At 38.6% G+C, this 17,421-nt stretch overlaps 1 protein-coding gene across 4 annotated transcripts in view; it reads right to left on the reverse strand.

Moving 5' to 3' along the window:
- Positions 1-415: 415 nt before the first annotated feature.
- The window catches only part of ZNF777 (zinc finger protein 777), a 28,146-nt gene continuing 11,140 nt past the window's right edge, over positions 416-17,421 (reverse strand). For 3 of the 4 annotated variants that reach the window (XM_077148958.1, XM_077148939.1, XM_077148965.1), the window contains exons 5-6: positions 4,807-5,058; positions 416-1,584 (exon numbers count right to left, since the gene is read on the reverse strand). In XM_077148958.1, coding sequence (XP_077005073.1) covers positions 425-1,584; positions 4,807-5,058 — 1,412 coding nt within the window. In that variant the 3' untranslated portion in view covers positions 416-424. The remainder of the gene's footprint in view (positions 1,585-4,806; positions 5,059-17,421) is intronic. The other variant, XM_077148948.1, reaches the window with a different exon arrangement.

The following is a 17,421-nucleotide window of genomic DNA, read 5'->3' on the forward strand; positions in this document are numbered from 1 at the left end:
TTACTCTATTATTATCAAATAGAACCACAGTATCCAAAAGGTAATTATAAAGTTCTATCCCCAGCTAAATGGCCCTGCTTCGCCCCTCCGACTGGCCGGCGGCCAAATCACTCCCCCCGTGCTGATTGGTTTCATCCATTTTATTGTCAAGGAAATTAACAACCCGAAGGGGTTCCCCAGGTCCGCGCTCTCCCCCCTGGGGCCGCGGGGATACACAATGGCAGCCAACAACCTGGTCTCACTACCCCGGTGTCCTTAGCGGGAGGGACGGAAAGAGAGGGGAGCTCACAGCAAAGGGGCTCTGGGTCCACCCTGCCCCGCCCCCGCCCGGTGGGCTCGGGCCTTCCCCGGGTGGCCGCGGCGGGTGTCCGGGGGGCTCGGCCCCGCGCACCCTGCCCGCGGGGTCGGCGGCGGGGCGCCGGGCTCACTCGCCCGTGTGGGTCCGCAGGTGGTACTTGAGCGACTGCTTGTAGCGGAAGCACTTGGCGCAGTGCGTGCAGGGGTAGGGCCGCTCGCCCGTGTGGGCGCGCTGGTGCTCCAGCAGGTGGTGCTTCTGTGTGAAGCGCTTGCCGCACTCGGCGCAGTGGTAGGGCCGCTCGCCAGTGTGGATGCGCCGGTGCTCCAACAGGTGGTGCTTGCGGATGAAGCTCTTTCCGCACTCGGGACAGGCGTGCGGCCGCTCGCGCGAGTGCACCCGGCAGTGGTTGGTGAGCTTGGACTTCTCGCTGAAGCTCTTCTCGCACTCGGGGCACTTGAAGGGCCGCTCGCCCGTGTGAGTCCGTTGGTGGCGCAGTAAGTGCGACGGGCGGCTGAAGCTCTTGCCGCACAGGCTGCAGATGAAGGACACCTCGTGCTTGCCCGCGTGCACACGCTGGTGGATCACCAGGCTGATGTGCAGGCGGAAGCTCTTCTTGCACTCCGGACACGTGTAGGGCCGCTCGCCCGTGTGCGTGATCTGGTGCTTGGTCAGGCTCGACTTGTGGCTGAAGCTGCTGTCGCACTCGGGGCACTTGTAGGGCTTGGGGCCGCCGCCCCCGCTGCCGGAGCTGGGCGACTTGGGCCGCGGCTTGAGCGTGTGTTTGGGGTTGAAGCCCGACCCGCGCTCGGGCGAGGAGTAGCCGCCGCGGACGCGATGGATGCGCTGGTGCAGCGTGAGCTGCTGCTTGTGCCGGAAGCTGATCTCGCACTCGGAGCACTCGTAGGGCCCCTCCTTGATGTGGTTGCGCTGGTGGATGATGAGGTTGATCTTCAGCCGGAAGCTCTTGCCGCACTCCATGCAGGTGAAGGGCCGCTCGCCGCGGCGGTTCCGCTGCTGCTGGCTCGAGGACCCCCGGTTCTCGTTCAGGTGCCGTTCCCCGTGGGAGCTGGGAGCCAGCCTCTTCACCCCTGGGTTTCCCAACTGCAGGGGTGGGGGGCTCTCCTCGCCTTCGGGAGACATCTCCCCCGGCAGTGGGGTCTGGTATATACTGGCGTCGTATCTCCCCGACAGCTGCCCAAGGGACTGCAAGTGCTGGGGCAGCTCGTCTTCCTCTTCCTCTTCCTCCTCCTCATCTTGTTCCTCTGTTTTTATCACGATCCCCTCTGCTCCAGAGACAGAGAGCAAGATAAAGATGTTAGCTGTTGACTATAATAGCTCCTAACCTGGATCTAGGTATAGATCACGCATGCCCACCAACACACACTTCACATTGTCAGCCCAAAATCCTTCTTTGGGGAAACCTCTTGTTTCCACTCCCATGGGGCTGGACATGTAACCCAAGCTGGCCACGGTGTTTGGAACAGGAAAAAGCAGCGACTCCCGATAGGCCAGTCAGAGTTCTCTCTTGGAATTTTATTCTGGAGGAAGTAGGTCAGGCCTGGTTGGTCATGATGTGAAGTTGGCCACTGCCTGTGCCCATTTTCCCAAGCTGCTAGGGCAGCAGTGCCCAGCAAGAAAGAAAAAAACCAACAGGAATGCAGAGCCCTCAAGAGGCACCCAGATCGAGACTGAAGTTGGCATACTCATGGGCTTACCAAGTATTTGAGCCAACAAATACTTTTTTTTAATTCCATTTAGGCTACTTAAGGGTTAAGTTTCTAGCATATGCATCAAAAGGGTCTCCACTCAGAGGTCTCAACATTTTCCCTTCCACAGTCTTCTCTACATGTACTCTGCTCAACCAGACTGGTCTACTCCTTATCTGAACTCACTTGGAAATTTCTCCTCCTGCCTATACTCACTCCCCTCTAAGAATTCCCCCTTCTTCTCCATGTCTCCAAATCGTTCCAATCATTTAGCATCCAGCTCCAATCCTGTCTTTTCCCTAAAGTCTAACATGATTTCAACTGGCAGGACTCCACCCCTTCTCTGAATCACAGCACTGTGTTGGTGGCCCACCTCAGGAATCAGGGACTCAGCTCAGTAGCATCATGTGTGAATGACTCACCTGCATAATCACCCTCTTCCAACCTTGAAGTTGGGACTGGGCTGTTCTTCTTTGCCTTTCCCACTGTGGGCAGTGCCACGAACACAGTAAGTGTTCCATTTACATCCCTGACTAATTACTGTCCTCCTGCTCCATCCCACTGCCCTCGAGCCCAGCCCTTTAGGATCTACCTAAGTGCTGTGGCAAATGTGGCATGCAAGAATATAAGTCCTAGAGAAAAAGAATGGCCTTATTACTGTTTGGATTTTCTCAAGTGCCTTGTACTTATTTGGCACTCTGTAAACCCTGTTAATTGTAAAGCTCTATTTTTAGTCATTGACCTTAATGTGATTATGAGAAAGTTACTCACTTCTCTGAGCCCTTATATGAGACAGAAGACATAATAACAGTCTACATTTGCAGAATCCTTAAAAACAAACACAAACTTTTTCGAAGCACTTTGATACCTGTTCTCTTTTTATGTTCACGATATAAATTAAGTCAAGCAAAAATCCCCATTTCAGCGATGGGGAATCCAAGACCCAGAGATATCAAGTGATGCACACAAATGAGGAAAGTCATAGACCACTTCAGAGCTTGCAGATTAGAGATCATCTAGTCTCTCATCCTGTCTCACAGAGAAACTAAAGCTAGCAATGTTTGTGACTTGGCTTAGGTCTTAACTTCGTTCATGACTTAGCTATAGCGCTTTTTTACTACTCTCAACCTAGTAAATTGTAGTGTTAAAATTAGAACATAGGTGTGCTAAGTCCCAGCTCAGTACTCTTGACATATGACAATGCTGTCTCTGTACTGCTAGGATTCTCATCAGGAAGTGACTTTGAATATCCTTGGAAAATGTTTAAAAGATCAGGAAGGAGGAGGCAGGTTAAGAGGCTGAAAACTAATTGCTCTGGTGTTTATTCTGAAAATACAGAGTTGTTTACAAAAGAGGGGGAAAAATAGGCCTAAGAGGATTTAAACTCTCCTTGAGTGTCAAAGTTGTTCTTTCTTAATGAAATCATAAAAAACAGTTATCCCTAAAATTCTGGACTCAAAATCTACAAACTAATGGTTGCTAATTTTCTAAGGTTCTATTAGAATTACTGGGAAGGTTCAAACGGCACTCTGAGGTTTATATTATGAAGCTTATTATTAGCATCTACCCATAATTTACCTTGTATCTTTCATTATTATTTTATGAAAGGCATAGGCAATGTGGTATATTAAAAAGAATTCTGGAATATCAGTTATTAAAAAATAAGGAATCAGATCCATATCTTTTGACCAATAAGGATGTTCGTGATACTTTATTAAATGCAAAAAGGCAAACTACAGAGGAATTATCTATAGATAAAGTGGAGAACTTTAAAAACCATCAACATAATTTTTTAAAACCTAAATAAAATGGATGTAAATAAATTTCTCAATATAAACAATAATATATAAATTGATATGATGCTTAATGACACTTTTGCACATAAACGAAACAAAAACCCAAGTGAATTCTACCAAATTTTCAAGGAACATCCTTAATTCCTTCCCATCTTGTCCATTTTTTCCCCAGAATATAGAAAAAGAAAAAAACCTGCTCAGTTCATTTTATAATCCTAGTTGAATCTTGTTACCAAAACTAGGAGGATGATTCAAGAAAAGAAAAGTTCAGGTTCATTTCATTTATGAATATAGTTGTAAAACTCCTTGATAAAATGTTAATTAACTAAATTCAGTAGTGCCTTAACAAAAATACATAATAATGATCAAGTAGGGCTTTTCCCAGGATTGAAAGGATGGCTCAGCGTAAGAAAATCTATCCAAAAAGATACCCTGGGGTAAGAAACGTGAACGCACCTCCTTAGTGTTCTTCATTGTACTGACAAGGAGCAAGTGTGTGCAATGATGACCCTGAGGTTTTATCATTTTAAAAATGCAGATGACACCTAAATTCTACCAGGGAAAGACAGTACAGTCAGTGATTTAAAAAAATGTACTCCAAGGGTTAAAATCTTCAAGTTAATAAAGGCTTCTGGCGTACATAAGAACCATCCAGGACAAGTCAGGAGATGGAAATTCTAGCTTTGCCCTTATCTGTGTGATCCTGGACAACTTATTTGACCTTTCTCTGCCCATAAAATGAGGGATTTGGAGGTATGATCTGATATACCTTCCTATGCTTATCTGAACCAGTCCTTCCCTATCCCAACTTCTTTCCTAGCCCTTAAATTCTTAAAACTCCTGTGGCAGGAAACCCACAAGGCCCTACGTGGGGTTCTTTCACGTCTGTTGTCCCATCATTGCCATGTCCTCCTCTCTGAAGGAACCTACAAATTTCCTGTAGGGGGTTGGGCTATCTATAGGGCTCCTCCCACCAGCTTTCCACCTGCCCCTACACAGAACTTACCTGTGCAGTTTCTCTGCTGCACCAGCATCTGTTTGAGCTCACTGAACTCACTAGAGCCTTCCGTGGACTCCTCCAATGTATTTTCCTGTTCCTGCATGTCCAAGTCAGGCTGTTCTCCACAGGGGTCACCCAGCTCTGAGTCCTGAAAGCCATGTTCTTCCACTTGCCCCATCAGGGGTTCAGGTGCCTCCAAACTTTCTGAGCCCTCGTCATTAGTCTGTACCTCGATCTTAATCACAATCCCGTCGTGTGCTGAGATAGGTGGGAAGGGGTAGGGGAAAGGCAGAGGAAAAAAGAATCCAGAATATTTTCATTCCACCTGCTGAGGTTTCTAAGTACCAGAACTCAATTTTCAAAAATTCCTATTTTAGAGACCCTGAAGAAATATGATATTGAAGTGGCAGAAAATAAAAATATAACATTTTCTGGACATTTTTATAACTTTGAAGGCCAATAAAAACTGTAGTAAAGTTAAAATGGATGTTGAGTTTGTTTTCCATGACCCCCACACTTTTTTACTATATTCAGCATCATCAGGGTCTTTAATGGACCCTAATTCCTTTTCCCAGGTTAGGCCAGCCCAAACAACAGATAGTTTCCCTCTCTCACTCTCTTCTCTTCCCGTCTATGTCACTTACAGTCGAGCTGTATAAAGAAAAACCTAATCATCTCTTACCACTCACACCCTTTCAGCCCCACTCTAACAGACTTGAGGTATCTATCCTTCCATGCCTTTGCCTTGCCCACATTTACAAACACTTATATATGTATAATAGGAACTTTTTTTTTGTTTTTAAACATTGTATTAAACACAGTGCTCTGCAATGTTTTTTTTTAGTTGCCTACTGGTGTGTAGAATAATATCAAATGTATCATTACACACAGACATAATTTTACATAAATGAGATTATAGCATACATTTTTGTTTCTTAATGTGCTCTTTTTTTTCCTTTTAACTTGCCTTCCCCTTGCTTCCCATTTCATTATTTTGCCTTCCCAGGTAACTCTTATAAAATTAACCTTGCATTTTTTATGCAATCGTTTACAACATCATATATGTTTGTTTTTATTTTTTGCCCATTATTGGTTTTAAAAAAATAAAATCACATTATATCTAGTCTTCTATATCTTCCTTTTCTCAAACATCTTATAAAAATTCCTTAAAATAAATTTACATAGTGTTAATGCATTCTTTTAAAAAGCTGCACAAATTCCACAAGGATAATAATGTAATTGATTCAATCATTTCCTTTTAAAAAAAACATTCACTTTTTGTTCACAGTCTTTTGTTATGGTGAACAATATGCAATAACCATTTGTTTTTATCTCTATAAAACACTGGTTTATTTCATTGTGCATGCATATCTTTATCTCATTTCCAATTAGGTTGTTGTTTGTCAATCTGTAAGAATTATTTGATACCTGTATTACAGTTAACCTGTTTTCTTTTATCTGCATTGAAAATATCTTTTTGTGAATCTGTCATCTGTCTGTTGACTTTATATGTAGGACCTTTTACCATACAGTATTTTAGAAGTTTTTACACTGTCAAATGTGTCCATCTTTCTTTTATGCTTCTGAGTTTCCTGACTTACTTAAGAAGATGTCCTGTGATACTAGATGGCACATCTGCTCTTCTAGAGCTTATCACAAAATTTTTATTTTATTTCTTACATTTAGGTGTTTAATCTGTCTGATTTATTTGTATTTTCTATATGATATGAGGTAGGAGTTCAACTTTATTTTCTTCCATATGGATAGAGTTGTGCCAGCATAAACCCCCTTACATTTTGAAAATCACTGTTAGATAAGGATATTATAAATGTGTAATGTATAAGCATTCCTTATTCAACATTTATTCAACAGATATTTACTGAACACCAACTCCTAAGTGCCATGCAGTGTACTAATGGACTGGATACATCAGTTAACAGACATTCTTACCCTCATACATCTTACATCCTACCAGGATTAGACAAGTAATAAACAATAAATATACTGTATGTTAGAAAATGATAAGTGCTAAGGGGGAAAAGGAAGAAACCAGGAAACCAGTGAACAAAACAGACAAAACCGTTGCCCCCATGAAACTTCCCCTTGCTCTGCCATAGCCACTTGTTATGCTTCCCTAAAGTGGAACACATCACTAAGAAACTGGCCAGCTAATTATGCTCAAAACCAATGCCATATGACCTAAAACTAGGTTCATTCTTATGCTTGGCAATTCTTTAATTCCTCTCTAGTTAGCTAACTCAAATCTTTTGGAAATAGAATATAAAGTAGCTCTAATATTTTTCATACTGCATTCCCCACAACCTTAAATGCAGACCTTTTCTACTTTTCCAAAGAACTGAGTCTCACACTCCCACTCTCACTCTCCAAAGATGTCTTTATCCTGTCTCTGTTTAAAAAAAAAAATCACCCACATTTAAATCCTTGATTTCCTCCTGTTCTATTTCAAAACTACCATTTTTACCCTCTTTTTCTCTCCCATCTTAGAAACTATTTCAAAATTGCCATCTTTACCTTCCTATTCTCTCCAATCTTAAGAAAAACTGTCCCCCTTCCTCCTCTTCCACCCTAAATCCTCTATTTATTTCCTTAACACCACCCAGTTTTTCTCCCTGGAATTCTAGTCCCCCTTTTCTCCTCATTCTTAAATTATGCTCCCTCCAGAAACATGATTGTGACTCTTGCATCAGAAAAATATCTTCCCTGATTTCATAAATTTCTTAAAATATTTTGCTTGCCTACTCCCCAAAATAATTTTTAGAAGCCATGAGCCAGATGGTACAATGGTGGCTCAGTGGCAGAATTCTCACCTGCCATGCTGAAGACCCAGGTTCAATTCCCTGAGCCTGCCCATGCAAAAAAACACACCTATGAACCCTTTTGCACCTATTTGAATAAATGTAAAATTCATCAATAACTGCAAAAGATATAATTTCTGGAGTACTGTAAATATTGATATTTTAAAATAAAACTCTTCCACCCCCTCCCTTTAAATGTAGCCAACAGATCTAAAAACCCAAGTAATTTAAAACTTATCATATTCACTTAAAAATACATGAACAGGTTCTTTGACAGCTGAAATTTTTATATAATTTTTTTCACCTTAAACTTATATTTTCATTCTACTTTTCCCACAGAATTTTATCCTACTAGAAGATATTTTTATACTTGGAATTCCTTTACAAACCACCTCATCTACCTCTCTGCCACAGAAATATGTATGTAAATTGAAATTTTAATTTTGCTTTCAAGTTCCAATAAACAAGGGCTCTAATTTTTTTCCTGACTTAAGTTATCCTTAGTAATTTTTACTACAGAATGATAAACAATTATTCAAGATAGAAAACAAAAATCTTTTTGGAAATGTATCTTTTACAAGGATGGACAGGGGTGTTTTCTGCCAATTAGTTCACTTATCTGAGAATAAGTATTCTTATTACTAGAGTGACACAGAGTTCAGAATTAATTCTATTTCTCTATTACATTTTTATAAATGCAAGCATTGGGAAATATCATTTGCATAAACATGTAGATGGTATAGGAGCTTTGCTATGGAACTGTCACTTGATGCTTTGAACTTCTGAATTATATGCCACAAAATCACATGGTTACATATCATTACAAATTATTTTTAATGACCTATTAGCTGACAACTTGATTAGGTCCTTCGTCAATTCTGTTGAAAGCAAAGTACTGCAAACTGTCTAACTTGCAAAAGAATTTGTCATCCAGACTCTAGTGATGCATTTCTGGACATGTACCCCCAAATTCTGGATTTCACTTTGGTGACCCAGAAGGTTTTATACCTCAGAGAAATACTCCATAGTAAGAGAGCATTGGGAGGCCCATCTCCACTCCCACTCCCATTTTTGGCAGTAGTGAGATGTAGGAAAGGAGAACCAGAATTTCACGAACCATATGCATTATGTACTCAAAACTGATAAGGGTTTGAATGAGAACTGGTAGACTAAGGATCTGGATATTAAGCCCTTAAACCATCATGTTGCATATCTCATGGAAAGTCTTTCTGTACCCTCAAGGGTACAGGTACCCTGGGTTGAAGACCACTGGCCCAACTTAAAGACCTCACTCAGTGGCTAGAAGGAAGTACCTGAAACTGTAGTGCTATGTTACAGTAGCTATCTTTCTTGAAAATGATTGTATAATGTTATAGCTTTTGCAGTGTGACTGTGTGATTGTGAAAACCTTATGTCTGATGCTCCTTTTATCTACAGTATGGGTAGATGAGTAAAAAACATGGATAAGAAATAAGCAAATAATAGGGGGAACAAAGGTTAAAATAAATTGAGTAGATTGAAATGCTAGTGGTCAATGAGGCGGGGGTAAGGGGTATGGCATGTATGATTTTTTTCTTTTTGTTGGAGAGATGCAAATATTCAAAAAAAACGATCATGGTGATGAATACACAACTACGTGATGATATTGTGAGCCATTGATTGTAACCATGTCAAGAATGTTTGTATGTTTGTTTGTTGTTTACAATAAAAGCATTTAAAAAAAAAACCTCACTCAATTGCCCCCTACTCCACAAAACATCTACCAGTGCCCTCACGTTCCTCTCAGAACCCTAAGCACTTTTCTGCTCCTCCCTTAAGACACTAACTCTTTTTCTACTCTCAATGCGCAGTATTTATACTTTCACGCGCCCCCATTTGTTAGACAGTGGGCAAGCCACCTTGTTGCCACCAGAAAGGTCCCCCAAGCCTAAACAACTTTTGAAAGAGTATTACAACTAAACAGCATTCATTAAGCAGTCATTTGTTCTTCCACTTTAAAAAGTTAGTCAAAGCAGTGTGGGAATATAGTTTATGATCAAGTTAGCATCTCAAACGTACTGCAAAAAGGAGTGCAGACAATTGGCTTGCTGACTAGAAGAAAAAGAAAAAAATTACCTCACATATCTTACATCAAAATAAATTCCTTAAAGTAATCCAGAACACAGGGGTAAAGAAGACAGTGTCTATATTTTAGAACCATACATACTCTTTGAGACCAAAGGAAGAAAGGTTTATTTGGTCTGGAACTGAAATTTTTTTGCACATAATCTAACTCAACCTATCTGTATAGCTCATTTGAACAAATGAAACACAGGAAGCCCAGAATAAGATAGAGGATCTTTAATCCTGTATAGATTGCAATGCTTGGATACATCCTAGAGTATATTAAGCAGATAATCAAAAAATATTGGCAATGTCCCTTGAAGGATGGGAGAAAGAATATGGAACTTTAAGCCTTACCATCAGGGAATCCCCTGATACTGTGTCAAACTTTAGGGACACCCAACTCAATAGGCCATGCCCTTGATCCTGACGCTTACTCATGTGAAGCTTATGTAGGTAGCGGAGAAACTTAGACTACCTATAGGCGTGCCTAAGAGTTGCTTCTGGAGGACCTCTTTTGTTGCTCAGATGTAGCCCAACTCCGCAAGTGAAATCACTGCCCTTCCCCCTACATGGGACATGACATCCAGGGGTGAAAGTTCCCCTGGTGACATGGGAGATGACTCCCAGGGATGAATCCAGACTTGGCACCGTGGGATCAACAATCCCATCCTGATCAAAAGGGGGAAAAGAATTGTAACTAATAAAGTACCAGTGGCAGAGAGAGCTCAAATAGAGTTGAGAGGCTACTCTGGAGGTTGCTCTTATGCAAGCTTCAGTTAGACCTTGCTACCTTGCATAACTTGCTAAACCCCAATCAGGACCATTCTAGCCAATCCTAAAGAACACCTAGGGCAATATATAAGATTCCACAAGGATACCATGCACTAGAGTAACTTTCCAGAAACCTACAACCTCTAGATGGGTCCCTGGTCCAGATAAATCCTGAAACCTAAAGGGCTCAGCCTCTCCAGAACATCAGATAGTTCCATCTCCCAACCCCGTATCAGTGACAGACCCTTCTAATATGGAAAATTTAGAATGGCCATAGCCCAAACAACCCTAAAGAGAGGGATGGAAAGATCAAAGATGATGGTGGAGTTATACAGTGAAGATAGGATTTAACTAATGAATATGAATGATGAATCATTAAATTGATATCTTTTAGTCTCCAGTATGTTAGAGCAGCTAGAAGTAAAAACCTAAAACTATAGAAACATAACCCTTGTTAAACTCTGAAATATGTTCTACAACTAACTATCGTGCTGCGCTTTGAAATTTATTGCTTTTTCGTATATGTGTTATTTTTCACACACACACACAAAAAAGTCGATTCTGATGAAAAAATATATTTAAATCTTCTAGCCTCCTATATTCTGGAGCAGCTAGAAGGAAAAATCTGAGAGGATCATATGGTAGCCCATGACAAACTCTGGGATCTGTCCTGTAACTACTTGTTGAAGAGTGCTTTGAAAACTATTGCTTTTTTATTTCTTTGCTTTGTATATATGTTATACTATAAATAAAAACGTTTTAAAAATATAAATTCCTGATGGGTCAAAAATTTAGACATACAAAATGAAATCATACTAGAAAAAAAAAGCATGGTGCAAAAAGTTGAGCTGAAGAACAGACTATTCCTAGATTTCAGAACCTTAGATATTCCTTCTGGAGGCTGTGCAGTCAATGATAACAAACATATTATATGTACCTAACCCATATCAACTCTAATTTTTGATCTATAATTTTTGAAATAATTTTTGTAGCTCTGCTTTGACATCATGTGGCTACAAAAAACTTAATTTGTGATTGGTTTTTAATCTCTGAAATCACACTTGTTTGTAAGAACTGTTGTGAGATGGGAAAAACCTATCCTACAAACACTTAATTCATTTTTCAATTTTCAAATGAATTAAATGTTTGTGAACACTAAATTTAATAATTAATGATTAATCATTTTCAAATAAATGTTTGTGAGCACTAAATTTAATAATTAGTGAAGCTGACAATGCCATATTTGTAGATGTTTATTTAAACATTTAATTACTTACACTTTGCAATGTTCTTTTTGTTTTTAGAGCAAAAATATTTTATTTTCATAGGTTTTTGAAAAGCTCATAGGTCTTAGGCCTGTGATCATAGCATTCACTGAATAAAATAGCCCCAATAAGTATTTCTACACAGGCATTATTTCTACCCAGCCACCATAAGGAAAGTAGCTGATAAATTTAAAAGCATAAAAACTTAAAATTGGTAGAATTGGACATACAAAATTTTAAATTGCTCTACCACCAAAAACCCCCCACTATTTGCAAATGTAAATCACAAACAGGGAAAAATATTTGCATACATAGACAAGACCTAATATCCTTAATATTTTAAAAAGCCTTTTCAAATCAATAATCAAAAGATGAGTAATGCAAAACAATATGGACAAACGGTAATACCCACAATTAAGAAGTACCAGTGAGCAATAAAGGTATGTAAATATGCTCAAATCAACATTAAAGAAATTAGGAAAAAAAATCAACTATTTTTTGCCCATCATTTTGGCAAATATAACAAAGATAAATAATACTCACTATTGGCATGGGTGTGAGGAAACAGGTATTCTCAGACATAGATGAAGGAATATAAATTGTATAAATTGGCACAGTAGTTTGAAGGGCATATGCCAATATCTTTAAAAATTTTTAAAGGTTATAATCTTCACCCAGCAAATCCACTTCTAGAAATATAGTTTCAGACAAGTGCACAAAGATTCATTTATAAGGATCTTTATTGAATCACTGGAACTTGTGAACACCCAAATGTAGATCAGTGGAAGATACTTAAATAAATTATGAAACCATTACCCAGAAAGCTATATAGTCTGCTACTAAAAAGAACATTCATATGTTCTGAAGTAAAAAGATGTCAAATGTATATTATGGAAAACAGCAAGCTGCCAAATATATACTTCTATATATATATATATATATATATATATTTTTTTTTTTTTTTTTTTTACATAATGAGAATGTATTTGTGGATTACTTGTATAATTAAGACCTATGTTTGAGTTTATTTTACTCTTTGTATATAATTGGAAGGAATAAACTTTTGACTCTTGAGAGAGAATTATAGGGACTTTACCCTCTATTTTTTCTTTCTGAATTTTTTTAGAAATACAAATGGCAAAAGACAAATGTCAATGAAACATTAAAAATTTTATTGGAAAGTAAAAAAACAGTGCTGCTGCATTAACTTTCTCAGCTAGCTCAAAGTAAAGAAATGATGGCTAATATTAACTCTGCAACTTTCTCATAGGTATGCTTTTAAAAAATTTTGGTATAGGTAATTTTTAATCTTTTTTTAAAAAAAGTTATACATGCTTTTATAAGGATTTAATTGTTCTTCAATACCTGTTAAAAGAAGATTCTCCTCCTCCCCAAACTCCCATTCAGAACTCTAAGTAATATACTTTGATTACTGGTCCTTGATTTTTCAACTTCCAACTGGCAGAGATGAGGGCTATCTCCTCCACCATCCTTGCCCATCTTTTCCAAGTCCCTGATCCTTCCAGTAGTTTCGCTGTCATTTTGATTAAAACAATATTGGCTGTTTACATGAATATTATTCACAATTGAACCATGTAGTATACTATAAATACTTTTCTATGCTGATAAACCTTTTTGCTTTCTCTGGAGCTGATAAGTTTCTCTTTTGCTTAGCTCACTATTACCATTAATTCAACCCCAACCTCCTCCCTTGCGCGCTATATAACTCTCCTCTCAAAACACTGAAACATACTGACAATTCCACCAATTTCATCTTCTTAAAACTCTTCTGATGCTCTGATATAACTGGGTGCCTTTGTACACAGCTGTTTTCAGGGATACCTCTTACCATCACCCAGGATTCCCTCCACCTGTCTATTGGGTTGACGCTCCTAACCCTTGGGTCTCATGTCTTTCCTCTTTATTGGTTTACTTTCCCATTTGGTAAAGCATCTCCTCTGGCTTGAGAAACAGCACATGGGAGACCATGAACATCTCAAAATGTCTCGATTTCACTCTCATATTTAATTAAAATAGTTAGGCTATATATCAAACTCTAGGTTGGAAAACATTTTCCCTCAGAATTTTAAAGGCACTGTTCTACCATCTTCTGGTCTCCTGTGTTATTTAAAAATACGAAGCCATATGTATTCTTGTTCCTTTGTTGGAAGCTTTTTTCCCCTCTCTCTGGAAGCTTGGAGGATCATCTCCTTTTCCTTAGATGTCTAAAATTTCTTACTGAGGTGCCTAGGTCATGTGTGTATTTTCACCTGTTGTTCTGGGCAGTTGTTAGGCTCTTTTTCTGGGAATTTTAAAAAATTATTTCGTGGAAAATTCCCTCTCCTCTGTTTTTGCTCTTCTTTTTCTCTGATACACCTATTATCTGAATATTAGAATTCCATTCTTTACTTTTCTTATTCTTTCTCTTTTTTCTTTAGTTTTTGGAAAATATGCTCAATTTTATCTTCCAATACTGCTAGCTTTTAATTTTTATTAAGATATTTTTAATTTTCAAGGGTTCCTTTATATTCTTTTTTAAAATAGACATTATACTTCTGTGCCATGGAAAGTAAGTATAATCTTTCACCACTCGGGATTATATATATATAAATTATATATATATATATATATATATATATATATATATATATATATATATATATATATATATATATGTATGTATACTTACTTTTTTCCCCTTTCTGTATGATCTAAATGCTTCCTCTAAATTTATTTTTCTGTTTGTTTTGATTTTTGTATATTAGAGACTTTCCCCAGATATATTGTGATTCTTGGTTGTCCATTTTTACTTAATTGAAAGTTATGTGCATTTGGTGCGACCTGCTAAATAGGGATCTTCAAGTAGGATGATTTGACCAGATCATTTTACTGGGAAAACTCTTGGGCTGGTCCCAAGGGTCCCAGATAAGTCTCTTCCAATATCCTGCCCTGAAGGTTTAATCAGTCCTGGCTGCCAACATTTCTGGGGTCAGGTTGGGGAAGAAGGCTGAAATCTCAACATTCACTATGTTAATTTTCACTTACTCCCCTGTTTTCGTATGGTATCCCACCCTCAAGGTATCCCATGTCCAGAAAAAGTCTTTTTTCACCCTTTCTAGAGAATAAACCTTCAATCATTTACCAGGGCTAGGTAGAAGCCAATGCCTGCTGCAGGGATTGGAGAAGATAACGGAGGGGGAGGTTAAATGACTGTTTAAAAGATGTTCAACCAGTCTTCTATTTTTATTCCCCACTTTTACCCATCTCTAGATATACCTGGTTCTGCTAATTCCTGAGCCTTGAGTGGTGGTGGGAGGAAGGAGTAAGGACTACAAATTGGGTTTCTTTTTGACTTTCCCAAATACCAATTTCAGATTCAGCTTTCTAAATCAGTAATCATCCATCCATTTGCTTTCATACTCCAAAATTTTGTTGCTGTTGTATCCTTGTCCATTTTTAAAAAAAATCCCTTCACTGTTTACAAGGATTTGGGGGGTAAAAGTAAACATGTGTTCAAACTGCCATCTTTAACTGGCAGTTTAATTTTTATTTTAAAAAATAAAAAAATATTTTTTAAAAATATTTTTATGGAATAAGAATTAATATATGTTCACCACATAAAATTTGACAAAGCATAGAAAAACATGATTTTGGTATTTTCAATCCAGTTTTCTTCTACTATCTTTTGTGCACATTACGGACTTTATATTATATTTACATCTTCCACTTCTACAAAGTTAATGTCTCCTTCCACTTCTACAATGTTAATATCTCCTAGCAACAGGATCTTTCCCATTAACATTTACAACAGGCTTTAGCAATCTCCATCCTAAATGAATAGGAGGTCCCCATTCAGTCCCCATCTATGTCCTTATAGCTAAGCTACTTGAAAAAACTGTCAATATGTGCTGTCTCTACTTCCTTTGGCCCCTCCCCCCACCCAATTCATTCCTCAACCCACCCCAATCAGGCTTCCTCTACCGTCCCACCAATATTTCTCTTGCTGAGGTTACTGAAAAGTTCCAATTAGCAAATTCAGTGGACACTTTTCAGTCTTTGTCTTCCTAAACCATACAGCAAAATTCAACATTACTCATCATGCTCCCTCTTTCTAGAAACATTCTTCTCTTGAAATACCCTATGATGTACTATCCTATTTTTTTCTGATTACCTTCTGGCCACTCCTCTGTTCCTTCTTCTCTTTCCAGATTCTTTACAACAATGGTTTTCAATCCTGTTTCACATGAGAATCACCTCTCAAGCTTAAAAAAAAAGAAAAAACTAATGCCTGCCCTTCCGCCCCAGAATGATATATTAAAAATTCCCAAATCTACTCTAAATATCACAGCTCCCCAGGGAGTGACCTGTGCTCTCTTCTCTTTTCCCTCTACAATCTCTCCCTGAGTAAGCTAATCCAGTCTATGTCACCAACACCAAATGTCTGTCTCTAACTCAGCCCCCCATTTTGAACTCCATACTCCTTTATACAGCTGCTTTCTTGACATTTACTCCTTGATGCTCTCAAACGTAATGTATTCAAAACTGAATTCTTGATCATTTCTCCAAATCTAAACCTTATGTTGTCATCCATCTACCTCCTCTGTTACTCAAGCCAGAGATCTGACACCTCACCACTTTCTCATGTTCAGCACCCCCACATCACTGAGTCCTTTCTATTCTACTGCTAAAATATAAATCTTACAAATATCTACTTTTTTTCCTGGCTAAGCCAAGGTCTCCTGCCTAGACTACTAAAAGAGTCTCTAACTGGCATCCCAGCTTCTAGTTTCTTCTTCCTGCAATAGTTCCCCTAGAGCAACCAGAATATCCATCTGTTCTTTAGTTTTCTACTAAAAATTCCACTTGTTCAAAGGGGCCTTAACCTTCTGAATGAGGTCTATCATACTGTATGTCTTGTAGCCCTGGATCCTTTTCTTCAAGGCTCTATTACTATTAGTAACTGCATTTTTAATATGTGGAGTGTGTTGGTTGTTAACGTAAGTTCTCTCTACCAGAGTATACTTGTGAGGGCAAAGGATCTCGGGTACATAGTTCTTAACATAGTACCTGGTACAAAAATATTTGATGAACTAAACACTAAATAACAAATGAAATATAAGTACTCACAAATATTGCTTTAATGCCTGTATAATAGCCTATCATATATGATAAAATATATGTATATACATCTTAACCAGAATTTTGGATTCTGTAGAATTCCAGAAAGGAAATCACTAGGCCAAATGGATGACTATTTACTTAAAACATATTTTAAGGCTAGAAAACATCAAATTGTTTTCTAAAAAGAATGAAACTAGGTCCATTCTCAGCAGCAACACAGAGTACACCGATTTCAGTCATGTCTTCTTGTTTGTTTTACTCTTTGCTAATTTGTTAGGTGAAAATGGTACCTGGTTTCTCCAGGCCTTCATTATCACCGTTATGGGGCCATGAATATGTGCCCCTGAGTATTCTGAAAGTAGGGTTGATATCAAAATCATGTTTGTATTACCTTGACATAAGGGATCCAAGAATCCCCATGATTAATAAATAGTTTGCTGAATGAATTTACTTAACCAGTTCATAAAATTGTCATGTTTGGTGTATTTGGAACAGTGAAAATTCTCAATATTCTAGATTTTTCCCTCTTGATAAAAGTTTAG

The sequence above is a fragment of the Tamandua tetradactyla genome, chromosome 1, assembly GCF_023851605.1.
Source record: "Tamandua tetradactyla isolate mTamTet1 chromosome 1, mTamTet1.pri, whole genome shotgun sequence".
NCBI lineage: Eukaryota > Metazoa > Chordata > Mammalia > Pilosa > Myrmecophagidae > Tamandua > Tamandua tetradactyla.